Here is an 18117-nt window from a genome sequence, read left to right on the forward strand (position 1 = left end):
GTTGCAACAGTCCATGCCGAGTTGGTGAAACTGTACAGTAATAAAGTACCACCACATGACGCAGTGGTTGTCAGTCGTTGTAAGTTGGTCTCAGACAGTTGGAGTGCGCTGGCCGTGGAAGCATCGCGCGGCTGCCTCAACCAGTGACGTTCGAGATTTTGTAAACAACTCTGCGGCAACATCTCAGTGTAGCTCTGTAGACGGCTCGGCTGGCAACCGTATTGCGAGCAGTCAGGGATCTCTCTTACGCTGTCTCGGGTACAGTTGGCGTAGTTGGTTAGGCAAGTGTAGATGACGAACAACGAAGTGACAGGTCGTCCATTTGTAAAGACTAGGGAATCTCAAGAGAAGCGACGACCCTGGTCATCAAGGACCGGTGTGTCACAACCGAGGCGCTAATGGAAAAAGTGGAAAATCAGCCGTGGATCAGTTTCCAGTACCTTGCACGGCATTTTGAACTTTCAAGGGTAGCTGCGCTCTGGGTTCCGCCCTGCCCATACCCATTCAAAAAGCCTAAAGGATCAAGGCAGCAGCGGAAGTGCAACTGTGTGAGGCCAACCTAGATGACATTTTAGCCACCTAATCATCATAGATGACGTCTGGATGGCTCACTACGATCCCGAGAGAATGGAGTAAGGCAAGCAGTGGGAACCTGCGGATTCTTCATCGCTCAAAATGGGGAAGACCCAAACATCAAAAATGGTTCAAATGGCTCTGAGCGCTATGGGACTTAACTTCTGAGGACATCAGTCTCCTAGAACTTAGAATTACTTAAGTCTAACTAACCTAAGGACATCACACATATCCATGGCCGAGGCAGGATTCGAACCTGCGACCGCAGTGGCCGCACGGTTCCAGACTGTAGCGCCTAGAACCGCTCGGCCACCCCGGCCGGCACCCAACGATCGTTGAGCAGGCTGTCGTTTAGTGTTTTCTGGGACTGCCGTGGGGTGGTGTAACAGACTGTTCTCGTAAAGTGCAAACCGTCACAGGATCATACCACATAAATCTTCAGACGAGGTTACGAGACGCTGTCAAGATGAAGCTTCATGGGGACATGTCTAAGAGTGTGCTTCTGCCCCAAAACAGAGCATTCTGCATATGTGCCGTTTATTCCGGCTACCAGAGTTTTGCCTCATCTCTTCCCCTCTTGTATTTTTCTTGTAAGATACCCACTGTCTTGTTCCCATTTCGCTGGATGAAGAAACCATTGCGTGGCAGTTATTTCCAGAATGACAGCGAAACCCAAACGCCGACTTCTACAGCCATGGTTTTCGCTGAATCACGCATCCTTGGGAAAAGTGCATCACATTGAAGTGTGGATATGTAGAGATGAAATAATACCGTCACGAAGTTTCATGATCACTGTTGGATTTTTTCAAGGTGATAGGGGATGTAAGGCGGAACGGCGATACTTAATGTTTTTCAATATATGTGAAATAATGGAACACAAGAAAACACTTCTTATAGGTCTAAAAACCGCCTTGTAGTATAACGAAATGTATGTTACTTGAAAATCGCTTAAAACTCTGTAAGTTGGGTATTTTTCGCATTTTTTGAAAGAAATGCTTGCGTATTTCCCGTTTTGCTCGACCCACAGGGCAGAATAAGATAAGGCAATTTTTTGTGACATCATTGTATAAACATTTTAATTATTAGAAAAAACATCTTGAAGATAAATGTGTTTAATAAACAATTTTGGCTAAAGAATATCGAATCTTGAAAAAGATCTTTAACAATAAGAAAATAGTTAATGTCATTTTGAAAAATGTACAATTATTTTTAATGGTTATTACCAATTTACTGCTTCTTTACTGTTGCTTTATTGAATTCCAAAGCTAGTGCATCTAATGTATTTTCTGACTTACGAATAGGCAATGTAGGATGCCTAGCAACGAATCAACCCAGCCCTGCTGAAGTAGACAAGCTCCTTCGTCAAATCTGAGTAGTAGGCCATAGCTTTGTGCTAATTGATAGGCTAATGATCTAACAATCGAATGTGTCATCGTTGGAATAAAGAGTCTGCTTTTCATTGATTTCAGGTATGTTACCAACTCGACTTCTTGTTCTGCAGTGAACATATTTTTAAATTTCGCATATGGTTTGTCAACTTTGTACTTGGGATAGTATGAGCTTTATGCACGTATCTTTCCAACATTGATTCGGGTATCTTAAACTTGTTAGATGCTTTTAAAACTCCCATTTCAGAAGATAAAATAGTTGAAGCTGCTATTTACGTTGATTTAATATCCCATTGCTGCCTATCATTCTTTTTGATGTAAGTTGGCAAGAACTGGAAAAGCTAGGAAAAAAAAAGATATGTAGCTTGAAATTTACTTACATCAATATATAAGAAACTATCAGCCTCGATTGCGGTAATGAAACCAACCTTTACCTAGGTTTCAGCCCAAGTGATTGAGCCTTCTTCAGAAGATAAACCTGATTCTATAATATGTCTACAAGGGCATGGTCTAGAAATAAAACTAAAACAGCCTGAATAGGCGTAGTCACATTTTAAAAATGCGGTACATAGGTACTAAGTCACCACCAAGACATAATTTAAGCTCCGGTATCTATATACCGCATTTTTAAATGTGACTACGCCTATTCAGGCTGTTTCAGTTTTATTTCTAGATCATGCCCTCGAAGACATATTACAGAATCAAGTTTATCTTCTAAAGAAGGCTCAATCACTTGGGCTGAAACCTAGGTAAAGGTTGGTTTCATTACCGCAATCGAGGTTGATAGTTTCTTATATATTAGATTATCACGAGTGCTGACTGGACTGCAATGCTGAAAGTACTAAAATTACTTGCATAAAAAAATGGCTGGACAGCTCGGAACATTATCCCATTTAGCCCCGCCCCGTCGGCCCCATGAGCACATTTCATGTTAACAATTTTTAACTGATGTATTTAAACGTTTTATGCAACTAGTATATAATGAATGACTTGCACTTTAAGATTAAATGTCATTTAACCCATTTCTGCCTAACCTAACATATATGTCACAGAACAGCTTGTCATTGTTTTCTCTCGTTGGCAACAATGCCTGTGTTTGGAGTGGCTATTGTTGTATGGCTTTCAGATAAGGAGGCTTTGTTGTTCATGTTTAGGTAGGATTCAGTCAGTTGCAAGCATTAAGTGGTCAGTGACTGGTGCTTCAAGTACGGAAGACTTTTCTGAGTGAGATTATGTCTTGGAATAAGAAGTATCATTTTTTACCACAAATTATAATACAATTTGTTTAAATTATGGTTGATTATAACGTTAAAAGTAATGAAATTTATGTTAATGGTTATCTACAAAATGCAATTCTTATTTTTGTGGCTCCAAATACAGTTTTAATTTTGTGTTGCATATATGTCACGCTAGGCAAAACAGTGAAAATAGCGATTCGTTCTGTTTAGAGGTCTATCTCTCCATGAGATCCTGGCTATTCTTGAAGGGGAGGAAGAAGATGCAACAGATATGTTTATTGAACCTCCTGAAGCTAAAGTGGATTCGGATGAAAATTCTGGGGAAGAAGATGGGGGAGGAAACGTCGATAATCTTGGACCAAGGCAACTCCAGACTGGCGCAGAAGTGGTTTTAGCAAGTAAAAACAGGTTAGGTAGTGAACCTGAGATTAATTTCTCTCCTGATGATAAACCAGATGAACAGGAAAAGTCACAGATCTTAAAAACTGTAATCAGAGATTGGAAAAAAGACGATCTGCGTAGTGTTAGTTCTGTATTTCCTGAGTGTGATTATAGTAAATACAGAAACTTGTCTCCAGTTCAGTGCTTCGAATTGCTTTGGAACGATGAAGTAATTGAATTCCTTTCGCTGAATGGACGAAGTATGCTTTGTTCAAGAACTGCTCAGATCAAAAAATAACATATGAAGAGATAAAGGGTTTTCTGGGAATTCTTATTCTTTCTGGCTATAATCCTTTACCTAGCAGAAGATATTACTGGGATTCTGGATTGGACATGAGAAATGAAATGGTGCACAGCACGATGAGAAGGGACAGGTTTGAAACAATAATGAGATTCATTCACTTGTGTGACAACACAAAAATAGATGCTAATGATAGAATGTGGAAACTTCGTCCATTAATAAATATGCTAAGAAAAAAAGTTTGCTCTCCACTTTCAGCCTGAGCAAGATTTGTCTTACGATGAGAGCGTGATAAAGTATTTTGGCAGACATGGATGCAAACAGTTTCTGAAAGGTAAGCCCATTATATTTGGGTACAAAGCATGGCTCTAAACACAACCATGAGTTATCTAGTGGACTTTCAAATATACCAAGGAGCTGATCCTCAGAGGAATGAAAAATATGAGAAAGCATTGGGAAAAGGTGCTGCTCCTTCGATTCAAATGATCGATTCTCTTCCTGAGAAGAACAAACATCTTCCCTACAGGTTTTATTTTGACAACCTGTTTACATCACAAACATTGTTGATTTCCCGGAAGCAACGAGGTTTTGGTGCAACTGGGACTATTCGTGAAAATCGTCTGCCTAAAGAGTGTCATCTCATACCTTCTAACACTATGTTCAAAAGGAATAAGAGAGGAGATTTTTTTGATTACAATAGCAGCAAGGAAAGTGGAATAATCGTTGCCAGATGGCTAGATAACTCTACAGTAACAATTGCTTCCACAAGCCATGGTATCAGTCCAGTCAGCACCGTTGCCCGATACTGTAGACAAGAGAAGAAAAAGAATACTTGTACCTCGACCTAATGTAATTTAAAATATGGGAGGAACTAACCAGATGGATGAAAATGTAGCGTTATAAAGAGTGAGTCAAGAGGAAAGAAATGGTGGTGGCCAATTTTTACATGGCTTCTAGATATCTCCATACATAATGGGTGGCTTCTTCATACAAATACTGGTATAAATATGCCTCAGCTGCACTTCCGGCGCTACATTTTGAAATGTTACCTGATTTCCAATGCTGCAGTACCAAGAGGTCCTGGACGCCCTGCAGGTAATTCAAACAAAGGCAGAGTGCTGCATGGTATTAGATATGTTGAAACAAATCGTCTGGTAGCCATGGTGCCACAGAAAAAAAAAGAAGACGCTGTGCGGCGGAAAACTGCAAAGGAACACCAAGAACAATGTGCTGCAAATGTGATGTTAGTTTGTGCATACAATGTTTTGTGCCGTGTCACAGAAAGTGAGTACTGTCGCCTGAAGTAGATGTAAATCACATACAGTGTATTATTTTACTTGCTGTCATATATTCTGCCTAAAATGTATGTTCTGCTTAGCGTGACATATATGTTACGCCCTTTTTTGTTTCAATTATTGATTATTTTTGTTTTGTTTTGATTGTTGTATTGCTTTTCTTTGATGACAATAAACACATAAATATCTAATTTGTAGATATCAGAAGAAAAAAATAATTCGGACAGAAATGGGTTGGGCGTACACTAAATAATTAACAGCTTTTCTCGGGGTAAAAGTTACGAAGAGTTATATAGGGTGTTACAAAAAGGTACGGCCAAACTTTCAGGAAACATTCCTCACACACAAATAAAGAAAAGATGTTATGTGGACACATGTTAGAGCTCATTTTAGTTTCTTCCAACTACGCTTAATGGAGCACATCATCATGATTTATACGGGATACTCTACCTGTGCTGCTAGAACATGTGCCTTTACAAGTACGACACAACATGTGGTTCATGCACGATGAAGCTCCTGCACATTTCAGTCGAAGTGTTCGTACGCTTCTCAACAACAGATTCGGTGACCGATGGATTGGTAGAGGCAGACCAATTCCATGGCCTCCACGCTCTCCTGACCTCAACCCTCTCGACTTTCATTTATGGGGGCATTTGAAAGCTCTTGTCTACGCAACCCCGGTACCAAATGTAGAGACTCTTCGTGCTCGTATCGTGGACGGCTGTGATACAATACGCCATTCTCCAGGGCTGCATCAGCGCATCAGGGATTCCATGCGACGGAAGGTGGATGCATGTATCCTCATTAACGGAGGACATTTCGAACATTTCCTGTAACAAAGCGTTTGAAGTCACGCTGGTACGTTCTGTTGCTGTGTGTTTCCACTCTATGACTAATGTGATTTGAAGAGAAGTAATAAAATGAGCTTTAACATGGAAAGTAAGCGTTTCCTGACACATGTCCACATAACATATTTTCTTTCTTTGTGTGTGAGGAATGTTTCCTGAAAGTTTGGCCGTACATTTTTGTAAAACCCTGTAGGAAAACACGACTGGAAATGTGAAGGACAAACGTTCACCTACGAGTCGCACTCCAGACCAAGTCCAAATGGTTGCTGCAGCTTTCGTTCCACTAAGTGACATCCCCAACAACTTGTGCGACATCTCACATTTGATACGAGATATACAGCTGAAACGGATAACTGCAAACGACAGGTCTGGAAAACTGCGGCGAGCCAACCTTAGCATAGTGACGGATAACTGAAGAAAATTCACTAACTCACCGAAGAAAAAGTACGAGGTGCATTCAAGTTCTAAGGCCTCCGATTTTTTTTCTAATTAACTACTCACCCGAAATCGATGAAACTGGCGTTACTTCTCGACGTAATCGCCCTGCAGACGTACACATTTTTCACAACGCTGACGCCATGATTCCATGGCAGCGGCGAAGGCTTCTTTAGGAGTCTGTTTTGACCACTGGAAAATCGCTGAGGCAGCAGCAGCACGGCTGGTGAATGTGCGGCCACGGAGAGTGTCTTTCATTGTTGGAAAAAGCCAAAAGTCACTAGGAGCCAGGTCAAATGAGTAGCGAGCATGAGGAATCACTTCAAAGTTGTTATCACGAAGAAACCGTTGCGTAACGTTAGCTCGATGTGCGGGTGCGTTGTCTTGGTGAAACAGCACGCGCGCAGCCCTTCCCGGACGTTTTTGTTACAATGCAGGAAGGAATTTGTTCTTCAAAACATTTTCGTAGGATGCACCTGTTACCGTAGTGCCCTTTGGAACGCAATGGGTAAGGATTACGCCCTCGCTGTACCAGAACATGGACACCATCATTTTTTCAGCACTGGCGGTTACCCGAAATTTTTTTGGTGACGGTGAATCTGTGTTCTTCCATTGATGTGACTGGCGCTTTGTTTCTGGACTGAAAAATGGCATCCACATCTCATCCATTGTCACAACCGACGAAAAGAAAGTTCCATTCATGCTGTTGTTGCACGTCAACATTGCTCGGCAACATGCCACACGGGCAGCCATGTGGTCGTCCGTCAGCATTCGTGGCACCCACCTGGATGACACTTTTCGCATTTTCAGGTCGTCATGCAGGATTGTGTGCACAGAACCCACAGAAATGCCAACTCTGGAGGCGATCTGTTCAACAGTCATTCGGCTATCCCCCAAAACAATTCTCTCCACTTTCTCGATCATGTCGTCAGACCGGCTTGTGCGAGCCCGAGATTGTTTCGGTTTGCTGTCACATGATGTTCTGCCTTCATTAAACTGTCGCACTCACGAACGCACTTTCGAGACATCCATAACTCCATCACCACATGTCTCCTTCAACTGTCGATGAATTTCAATTTGTTTCACACCACGCAAATTCAGAAAACGAATGATTGCACGCTGTTCAAGTAAGGAAAACGTCGCCATTTTAAGTATTTAAAACAGTTCTCATTCTCGCCGCTGGCGGTAAAACTCCATCTGCCGTACGGTGCTGCCATCTGTGGGACGTATTGACAATGAACGCAGTCTCATTTTGAAACAATGCACATGTTTCTATCACTTTCCAGTCCGGAGAAAAAAAATCGGAGGCCTTAGAACTTGAATGCACCTCGTACAGACGCTAAGATGGAACCTTGAGGGACATCACGTGTAAGACAAACAGCACACGGCGTTGCAGTGGCAGGTATTTCGTCGCTTTGCGCTAGTACCCCTGGCTGCGGGTGCGAACTCACGTGCAGCTCCTGGAGCTTGCGCAGACAGAGCGCGATGTCGGCCTGGCTGACCAGGAAGAACTTGGCGACGTCCCAGGCGGAGGCGAGGCGGCGCGCGTTGGCGAGCGCCCAGAGGCGCGTCGTGTGCACCGAGTGGTCGAGCCGGTGCAGCACGGGGATCTGCTCCACCAGCGGCAGCTCCTCGACGGGCGCGCCCATCGCCCACTCGGCGCTGCTCTCGCACTCGTTGCTCAGCGCCACCAGCCCGTGCAGCATGTCCGAGTACATCTGGCCCGTGTGCGTGCCCTGCGGCTGCCGAGAAGCGGGGAACGTCCGTAAAAAACACAACGCACACGAACTGTGTACAAACCAGCTCATAAAACTTAATGTACAGCACACTAGCATCGCTCCTGCGAAACGCATCTCGCCCTTTTTTCAAAATGGCTCCGAGCTCTATGGGACTTAACATCTAAGGTTATCAGTCCCCTAGAACTTAGAACTACTTAAAATTAACTAACCTAAGGACAGCACACACGTCCATGCCCGAGGCCCTTTTTTCACATGATATCTTTTTTTTTTGTGGTTTTAGGGGGCACAACTACAATGGTCATTAGCGCCCAGACTAAGTTAGCAATGCACCGCGAGGCACAAGGTTAAAATAGCAACTAAAAGGAACAACACCATAAAAGACATATTAACAGGCATAGGATTAAAAAAAAAACAGCACAATCAAATGTCCTTAGACAGGTTTGTCAAGTGGATAAAACGAAGAACGCGAGCAGCTGCCCCTTGGTCACCCGATAAAATGGCATCCAGAGTACATGGCAGGCCAAGATCAACGCGCAGTGTATTAAAATTCGGACAGGACGTTAAAATGTGGCGTACCGTCAGCAATGGCCCACACGAGCAGAACGGCGCCGGCGCAGCCGTCAGCAGATGGCGATGGCTGAACCGGCAGTGTCCAATTCGTAACCGGGCCAAAACGACCTCCTCCCGCCGAGAAGAGCGTGAAGAGGTCGTCCAGCCGTGGGAAGAGGTTTCAAGGCCCGAAGCTTGTTGTCCGTAAGTGTAGCCCAATCGGCATGCCACAGCGATAAAATGCGCTGACAAATGACCCTGCTACAATCTGATGAAGGGACACAACAAAAAGCTGTCCGAGGCTGGAGGACCGCAGCCTTGACCGCGGCATCTGCAGCTTCGTTCCCAGGGATACCGACATGGCCAGGAACCCACATAAAGGTAACCGGAGAACCGTCGTCCGCCAGCTGCTGAAGAGAGCGTTGGATCCGGTGCACGAAAGGGTGAACCGGATACGGATCACTGAGGCTCTGGATGGCGCTCAGGGAATCGGAGCAGATGACATAAGCAGAATGTCGGTGGCGGCAGATGTAAAGAACAGCCTGGTAGAGGGCAAATAGCTCAGCTGTCAGGACCGAACAATGGTCATGGAGCCGATATTTGAAACTGTGCGCCCCGACAATAAAAGAACACCCGACACCGTCATTCGTCTTAGAGCCATCTGTATAAATGAAGATCATATTAATGATCTTCGAACGGAGTTCCACAAAACGGGAGCGGTATACCGAAGCTGGGGTAACCTCCTTTGTCTTGAGAAGCATGGATGAAGGGTATCAGATGGATGCCATATTCCTTGACTTCCGGAAAGCGTTTGACTCGGTGCCCCACTGCAGACTCCTAACTAAGGCATATGGGATTGGTTCCCAAGTATGTGAGTGACTCGAAGACTTCTTGAGTAATAGAACCCAGTACGTTGTCCTCGATGGTGAGTTTTCATCGGAGGTGAGGGTATCATCTGGAGTGCCTCAGGGAAGTGTGGTAGGTCCGCTGTTGTTTTCTATCTATATAAATGCTCTTTTGGGTAGGGTGGTTAGCAATGTGCGGCTGTTTGCTGATGATGCTGTGGTGTACGGGAAGGTGTCGTCGTTGAGTGTCTAGGAGGATACAAGATGACTTGGACAGGATTTGTGATTGGTGTAAAGAATGGCAGCTAACACTAAAATTCATAAATTAATGCAGATGAATAGGAAAAAGAATCCTGTAATGTTTGAATACTCCATTAGTAGTGTAGCGCTTGACACAGTCACGTCGATTAAGTATTTGGGCGTAACACTGCAGAGCGATATGAAGTGGGACAAGCATGTAACGGCAGTTGTGGGGAAGGCGGATGGTCGTCTTCGGTTCATTGGTAGAATTTTGCTAAGATGTGGTTCATCTGTAAAGGAGACCGCTTATAGAACGCTGGTGCGATCTATTCTCGAGTACTGCTCGAGCGTTTGGGATCCCTATCAGGTCGGTTTGAGGGAGGACATAGAAGCAATTCAGAGGCGGGCTGCTACATTTGTTACTGGTAGGTTTGATCATCACGCGAGTGTTACGGAAACGCTTCAGGAACTCGGGTGGGAGTCTCTAAAGGAAAGGAGGCGTTCTTTTCGTGAATCGCTACTGAGGAAATTTATAGAACCAGCATTTGAGGCTGATTGCAGTACAATTTTACTGCCGCCAACTTACATTTCGCGGAAAGACCACAAAGATAAGATAAGAGAGATTAGGGCTCGTACAGAGGCATATAGGCAGTCATTTTTCCCTCGTTCTGTTTGGGAGTGGAACAGGGAGAGAAGATGCTAGTTGCGGTACGAGGTACCCTCCGCCACGCACCGTATGGTGGATTGCGGAGTATGTATGTAGATGTAGATGTAGACTAGCAAAACCTCTCAGACAAACGGAAGCTAAACGATGTCAAAGTTAGCGTAAGGAGGGCTATGCGTGAAGCGTTCAGTGAATTCGAAAGTAAAATTCTATGTACCGACTTGACAGAAAATTCTAGGATGTTCTGGTCTTACGTTAAATCATTAAGTGAATCGAAACAGCATATCCAGACACTCTGGGATGATAATGGCATTGAAACAGAGGATGATACGCGTGAAGCTGAAATACTAAACACCTTTTTCCACAGCTGTTTCACAGAGGAAGATCGCACTGCAGTTGCTTCTCTAAACCCTCGCACGAACGAAAAAATGGGTGACATCGAAATAAGCGTCCAAGGAATAGAAAAGCTACTGAAATCACTCAATAGAGGAAAGTCCACTGGACTTGACGGGATACCAATTTGATTCTACACAGAGTACGCGAAAGAACTTGCCCCCCTTCTAACAGCCGTGAACCGCAAGTCTCTAGAGGAACGGAAGGTTCCAAATGATTGGAAAAGAGCACAGGCAGTTCCAGTTTTCAAGAAGGGTCGTCGAGCAGATGCGCAAAACTATAGGCCTATATCTCTGACATCGATCTGTTGCAGAATTTTAGAGCATATTTTTTGCTCTCGTATCATGTGATTTCTGGAAACCCGGAATCTACTCTGTAGGAATCAACATGGATTCCGGAAACAGCGATCGTGTGAGACCCAACTCGCTTTGTTTGTTTATGAGACCCAGAAAATATTAGATACAGGCTCGCAGGTAGATGCCATTTTCCTTGACTTCCGGAAGGCGTTCGATACAGTTCCGCACTGTCGCCTGATAAACAAAGTAAGAGCCTACGGAATATCACTCCAGCTGTGTGGCTGGATTGAAGAGTTTTTAGTAAACAGAACACAGCATGTTGTTCGCAATGGAGAGACGTCTACAGACGTTAAAGTAACCTCTGGCTTGGCACAGGGGAGTATTATGGTTCAAATGGCTCCGGGCACCATGGGACTTAACTTCTGAGGTCATCAGTCCCCTAGAACTCAGAACTACTTAAACCCAACCAACCCAAGGATAGCACACACATCCATGCCCGAGGCAGGATTCGAACCTGCGACCGTAGCGGTCCTGCGGTTCCATACTGTAGCGCCTAGAATCGCACGGCCACCCCGGTCGGCCGGAGTGTTATGGGACCATTGCTTTTCACAATGTATATAAATGATCTAGATAGAGTCCGAAGTTCCATGCGGCTTTTCCCAGATGATGCTGTAGTATATAGAGAAGTTACAGCATTAGAAAATTGCAGCGAAATGCAGGAAGATCTGCATCGGGTAGGCACTTGGTGCAGGGAGTGGCAACTGACCCTTAACATAGACAAACGTAATGTATTGCGAATACGTAGAAAGTAGGATCCTTTATTGTATGATTATATGATAGCGGAACAAACACTGGTAGCAGTTATTTCTGTAAAATATCTGGGAGTATGCGTGCGGAACGATTTGAAGTGGAATGATCATATAAAATTAATTGTTGGTAAGGCGGGTGCCAGGTTGAGATTCATTGGGAGAGTCCTTAGAAAATGTAGTCCATCAACAAAGGGGGTGGCTTACAAAACACTCGTTTGACCTATACTTGAGTATTGCTCATCAGTGTGGGATCCGTACCAGGTCGGGTTGACAGAGGAGTTGAGAAGGTCCAAAGAAGAGCGGCGAGTTTCGTCACAGGGTTATTTGGTAAGCGTGATAGCGTTACGGAGATGTTTAACAAACTCAGGTGGCAGACTCTGCAAGAGAGGCGCTCTGCATCGCGGTGTACCTTGCTGTCCGGATTTCGAGAGGGTGCGTTTCTGGATGAGGTATCGAATATACTGCTTCCCCCTACTTATACCTCCCGAGCAGATCACGAATGTAAAATTAGAGAGATTAGAGCGCGCACGGAGGCTTTCCGACAGTAGTTCTTCCCGCGAACCATACGCAACTGTAACAGGAAAGGGAGGTAATGACGGTGGCACGTAAAGTGCCCTCCACTACACACGGTTGGGTGGCTTGCGGAGTATAAATGTTGATGTAGATGTAGATGTAGCCTGTGGGACAGGGAGGTGAGCCAAACCCAGATAGAATCCATGCACTGGATTATGAACCACTGGTATGGTACACCGACGCGCCAGATTGTGGCTTTTAGGCCATTTTCCACGGTAGTTTCGTCAAATGTTGGGACTGTTGCCCAGTCACCACGTCAGAAAAGTACGTTGTACAAATAATGAAGCACTCGTAGACATCACTTGCAGGGGACATAAGCGACCAATCCAGAAAAAGAGCCACAGATGGCGTATTATTTGCGTTATTTACCAGTTTAAAGACACAAGCATCTCTATCTGTACACTGCCCTGGTGGCAACATAGAGGACTGAAGCACTGTTCGGCATCATCGTCAACAGAAGTGGTGTGAGCTGGATCTGCACATTCCTTTCACACCGCTCAGAGTTGACGTTGACGCAGAGGAGTGCTTTAAACCTCTCACGTAGTGGTCGCCAAACTGCATCCAACCAAATGTTCGTGTGGTCCGCCGTCCTGGGCCGAATTTTGTAATAATTTGCGTGTAGCACGTAACAGCCAAATTCGGAACCGTCAGCTGTCGTTAAGAGAGTCTTAAGAGTGTAATTTTCCTGCTCAGTCACAAACGAAAATACTTACATAGACAGTAACATTTTAAAATGTGCTTAATTTTAATTGTAGCTTACGAAGTATAAGAACTTACTTATATCCGAAGCCGGTTAAGAATAAATGCTTACTATTTGCTATTGTTGCCTTTGCCCGACTTCAAACATGTGTGTGAATTCCTAAGGGACCCACCGAGCGAGGTGGCGCAGTGGTTAGACACTGGACTCGCATTCGGAAGGACGGCGGTTCAATCCCGCGTCCGGCCATCCTGATTTAGGTTTTCCGTGATTTCCCTAAATCACTCCAGGCAAATGCCGGGATGGTTCCTCTGAAAGGGCACGGCCGACTTCCTTCCCCATCCTTCCCTAATCCGATGAGACCGATGACCACGCTGTCTGGTCTCCTTCCCCAAACCAACCAACCAACCTAAGGGACCAAACTGCTGAGGTCATCGGTCCCTTGACTTACACACTACTTAAACTAACTTATGATAAGAACGACACACACACCCATGCCCGAGGGAGCACTCGAACCTCCGGCGGCAGGGGCCGCGTTACGTGACTCCTTTGTCGAATCAGTAATGTACTGGAATTACAATCTGTACGCAAAACGTTGGCGGATCAGCTCAGAGACGAAGCTGGATGAGGGACATATAGATTAGCCGCTGCAGCTAGCGCTAAACCCTCACAGGCCTATGCGTTCCTAGTACCCATAAGCTGCTATGGTATAAATTTCAAACGGACATGACATGGATTCGTGAATACACATTACAGAGACGGTCATCTTCAAATGCAATGCACACTGAAGCAAGGAATATGAAATGAAATTAAGGCTGTTGTATCTCAACGCGACTGGTGGAAGAAAACTGACTTTCAAAACATTTAGTAAATATCTGTGATCGCGTCTCATCTTGCATAAGGCATTTAAATATAAGTACATTTTGTGTTATTAATCATCCGCACACAGAGGTAACACAGAAACACTTCGACAAGGGTTCAAATGGCTCTGAGCACTATGGGACTTAACATCTGTGGTCATCAGTCCCCTAGAACTTAGAACTACTTAAACCTAACTAACCTAAGGACATCACACACATCCATGCCCGAGGCAGGATTCGAACCTGCGACCGTAGCAGTCGCGCGGTTCCGGACTGAGCGCCTAGAACCGCGAGACCACCGCGGCCGGCTCACTTCGACAATTACAGTCATAACTTCGGGGTCGCTGATGGTGGCAGCATCTGTAACCGAAAACAGTCGCCACGAAGTGTTTCGAATGGTGCCGGCTTAACAAACTTATAGTGCCCTTAACCACAACTAGTCTCATGTGGCCTCAAAAGATACTAATTTATGCAGGATACCAAAATAATAAGATCGATACATACGCGACCCGAGGTGCCCTCCACAATGTCGCTATTAGCTCTTGAGCAAAAAAGTTTGACGGTCGCTGCTGTAACGCGTTGCCACCAGGGCAGTGAACGAGGACACTTGCGCCCGTTGAGCCAAACTAGCCAATGAAACAAATAATACGCCGCCTGTGGCGCTTTGCCCGGACTAGTATTTACGAGGGTGCACAGAACAAGCTTCACACGATCCATACACAGATGGCGCACACGACTTCCTCCCTTGAGTTAACCGACAGCTGGCATAAGGCAGGGCATTCAGTCAGAGAGGTATAATAAATTTTCCAAATCAGCGGCAGGTACAGAGTTCGTACGGTTGTATAAACACTAGAAAGAGAGAGAGAGAGAGAGAGAGAGAGAGATAGTATATTATACTCTGGGTACTTGACAATTCTCGCTGTTTGTTAGACATAAAACATACGTTTAATTGAAAAGAATGGTATAAGATAATTTCCTGGAAGTAGTGTCGTTTGGCAGCTACGACCTCTTCTCACTTTTGGAGTAACAAATGGCGTCACCCTCGACCGTCGCCTCTCCTGGACTCCCCATCTCCAGACAATCCAAGCCAAGGCACGTTCCCGACTCCGTCTCCTCAAGCTCCTTTCCGGCCGTACGTGAGGTCTGGACCCCTCCACAATCCTCCACACTTATAAATCCCTCATCCGCCCTATTCTTTGTTATGCCCATCCGGCCTGGATCTCCGCCCCCCCTACCTTTTACAAATCCCTCCAAATCCTTGAACGCCATGCTCTCTGCCTTGCCTATCGCATCCGTCTCCCCTCCCCCACGCGGATCCTGTATGATCTCATCCCCTTCCCCCACCTCCTCCTTTTCCTTGAAAGGATACGGATCCTGTACACCTCCCATACACTTGATCCTCCTCACCCGCTCGTCTCCCCGATCCTCTCCCACCCCCACCCGCTGCCGCGCTTGTATTCCCACGTCCCGCCTGGTCTCCATCTCTCCACCCTCCTTACCCTCTCCCAAGGTGGCTTCCGCCAGCTCCCCCTCCCTGATGATGTCCTCCTCCCCTCCATCTACCCCTCCTATCAACTTTGACCCTGCCCCACCCCCCACTTCCGGTGTCCTTTCCTTTCGGCACCCTCCCTCCCTTCTCTTCTCTTCCCTTCTCTTTCCTTTTCCCCCGTCCCCTCCCTCCACCCCTCTTCCCCCGGGCTTCCCCTCCCCCTCCCCCCTATCTCCCCTGCCCGTGGCATCTCTGCTCTCCCCTCTCGCTCTCCCACTCCCCTTCCTCCTCCTCCTCTCTTGGCAGGTCCCCGGACTTGCACACGCATAGTGAACATTCGCGCGCCGGAGATCATCGCCATCAGTGTCTCGTGTGTGTGCTTCGTTTTGTGTTTCGCGTTCTTTCGCAGTTACAACTCCACTGTTCACATGTGCCGTCGCCGTCCTCCGTGTTCTGTGCGCCGTGTCAACAAGTGTTAGTGTTTTTATCGTTCAGCGTGAACGGCTTCATGTTTATTGTTTTTTGTCTCTACCTTTTTTTGCCCGCCATTTTCATTGTATTGTCTATGTCGCCTCTTTGTCATATGATTGTACCACTTAAGGCTGAAGAGCGGCGTACTATGCTGCTGACAGCCCGCCTGTATGAGGTGCTAAAATTACAATAAAGAAAAAAAAAAGGAGTAACAAATTTATTCCGAGATAAAAAAAAATTGAGTTTCTTTGAGGTGTTACATTTAGCGAGCCAGTTTTCGAGACTTAAAAGTTATGAAATGTTGTTCAGAAACACCAAGCTGAGTGAACCGAACCAACGCTAATCGAAAGGGGAGCTGTCTGGTGAATATTGCGGGTGCAGTAAGGCAGCTCATCGAAGTCTCATCAAGGTTTCCTTCGTTCGATTTCAAGACGTAGTTTGGTATTGTCAAGAAGCACAATGACTTTGTCTTATCTCTGAGCATATTGCGGGCCATTGTCGTTAAATGCGCGATTCACATTGAATAATTGAGCTTCGTAGCGTTCAGCCTTCACCTTTTGACTCGGCTGCAACAGTTCGTGGAGCAACACACCGACCAGGACTCATTTTGTCATTAACCTCAAAATCTTTGCCTTTAAACCATCAAAACCAATCTCTATACGTTGTTTCCGGCAGAGCATATTCTCCATACGCTTCTACTAGCAAACGATGGCTTTCCGTAGCTGACTTACTGAAACGAAAGCAGAAGAGTAACGCTTCCTGCAAATGCTGTTTTGTAGGTACAAAACCCACATGCTCAAGGCACTAAATTCGTACGTTCTCTCCACTCCAAAGTCACACAGTGTTCAGAAACCCTAACGTTTCCACTGTCAAATAAGTTTCGTCTCGTTCTCCGCCACGTTGCATTAGTAAAATTACTGCCACTCTTCGTCAACAGCGAGAATTAATTCAGCGTTCCAGTAAGTGAAATACACTGATCAGCGAGAACATTATGACCACAGTCCTGCTATCGATGTAAACCCATCCCGGCGATAGCAGCATCACCTGGCATGGAATGACTGCTGGTCAGACACACGTAGACTTCACGTAGTATCAGTGAGCCTGCTGTCCGTGTGTAGAATGGGGAAGGCGCGCAATCTGAGTTTGACCGAGGGCAGATTGTGATAGCGCGGAGGCTCGGCACTAACATTTCGGAATCTGCACGCCTTTTTGGATGTTCGAGGAGAGCTGTGGTGAGTGTCTTCAGCATTTGGGGAAACCACGTCCAGACGACGTATGCTGCGCAGACTAGTAAAATAGGACAGGCTGCGACCTTGGCTGAACTAACATCAGACTTCAATGCCGGGCAGAGCATAAGTGTGTCTGAAGACACAGGGCACCGAACACTCCTAACGATGGTTCTCCGCAGCCCACGACCCATTCATGTGCCAATGCTAACGCCACGACGTTGGTAACTACAACTGAAATGAGCACGTGACCATGGGCAGTGGACGTTGGAAGAGCGCTGCATGGTCTGATGAACGTATGCCGATACCTCCTTCAACATGCCGACGAGAGGGCACGAATCCGTCGCCTTCCAGGGGAATAGCTTCTTGACACCTGTACTGCGGGACGAAGACAAGTTGACAACACTTCCGTTATACTCTGGAGAACATTCACCATTCCATGGCTCCATTGGAACTTGTGCAAGGCACCATGACTGCCAAGGAGAGTCGTAGATTAGTTGCAGAGCACGTATACCCCTTCATGAAGATCATGTTTCACAAAGGCAGCGGCATTTTTCGACAAGATAATGCGCCATGTCACGAGGTCAAGAGTCGGATGGAGTGGTTCAAAACTGACTCTGAGCACTATGGGACTTAACTGCAGAGGTCATCAGTACCCTAGAACTTAGAACTACGTAAACCTAACTAACCTAAGGACATCACACAGCCCGCATCTCGTGGTCGTGCGGTAGCGTTCTCGCTTCCCACGCCCGGGTTCCCGGGTTCGATTCCCGGCGGGGTCAGGGATTTTCTCTGCCTCGTGATGGC

The 18117-nt window shown here is 45.8% G+C and overlaps 1 protein-coding gene across 1 annotated transcript in view; it reads right to left on the reverse strand.

The window, feature by feature from the left end:
• Positions 1–18117, reverse strand: part of LOC126177058 (uncharacterized) — a 266522-nt gene that overhangs the window by 71015 nt on the left and 177390 nt on the right. The window contains exon 9 of the mRNA XM_049924295.1: positions 7911–8201. Within this exon, the coding sequence (XP_049780252.1) occupies positions 7911–8201 (291 nt within the window). The remainder of the gene's footprint in view (positions 1–7910; positions 8202–18117) is intronic.

This window comes from Schistocerca cancellata, chromosome 3, assembly GCF_023864275.1.
Source record: "Schistocerca cancellata isolate TAMUIC-IGC-003103 chromosome 3, iqSchCanc2.1, whole genome shotgun sequence".
NCBI lineage: Eukaryota > Metazoa > Arthropoda > Insecta > Orthoptera > Acrididae > Schistocerca > Schistocerca cancellata.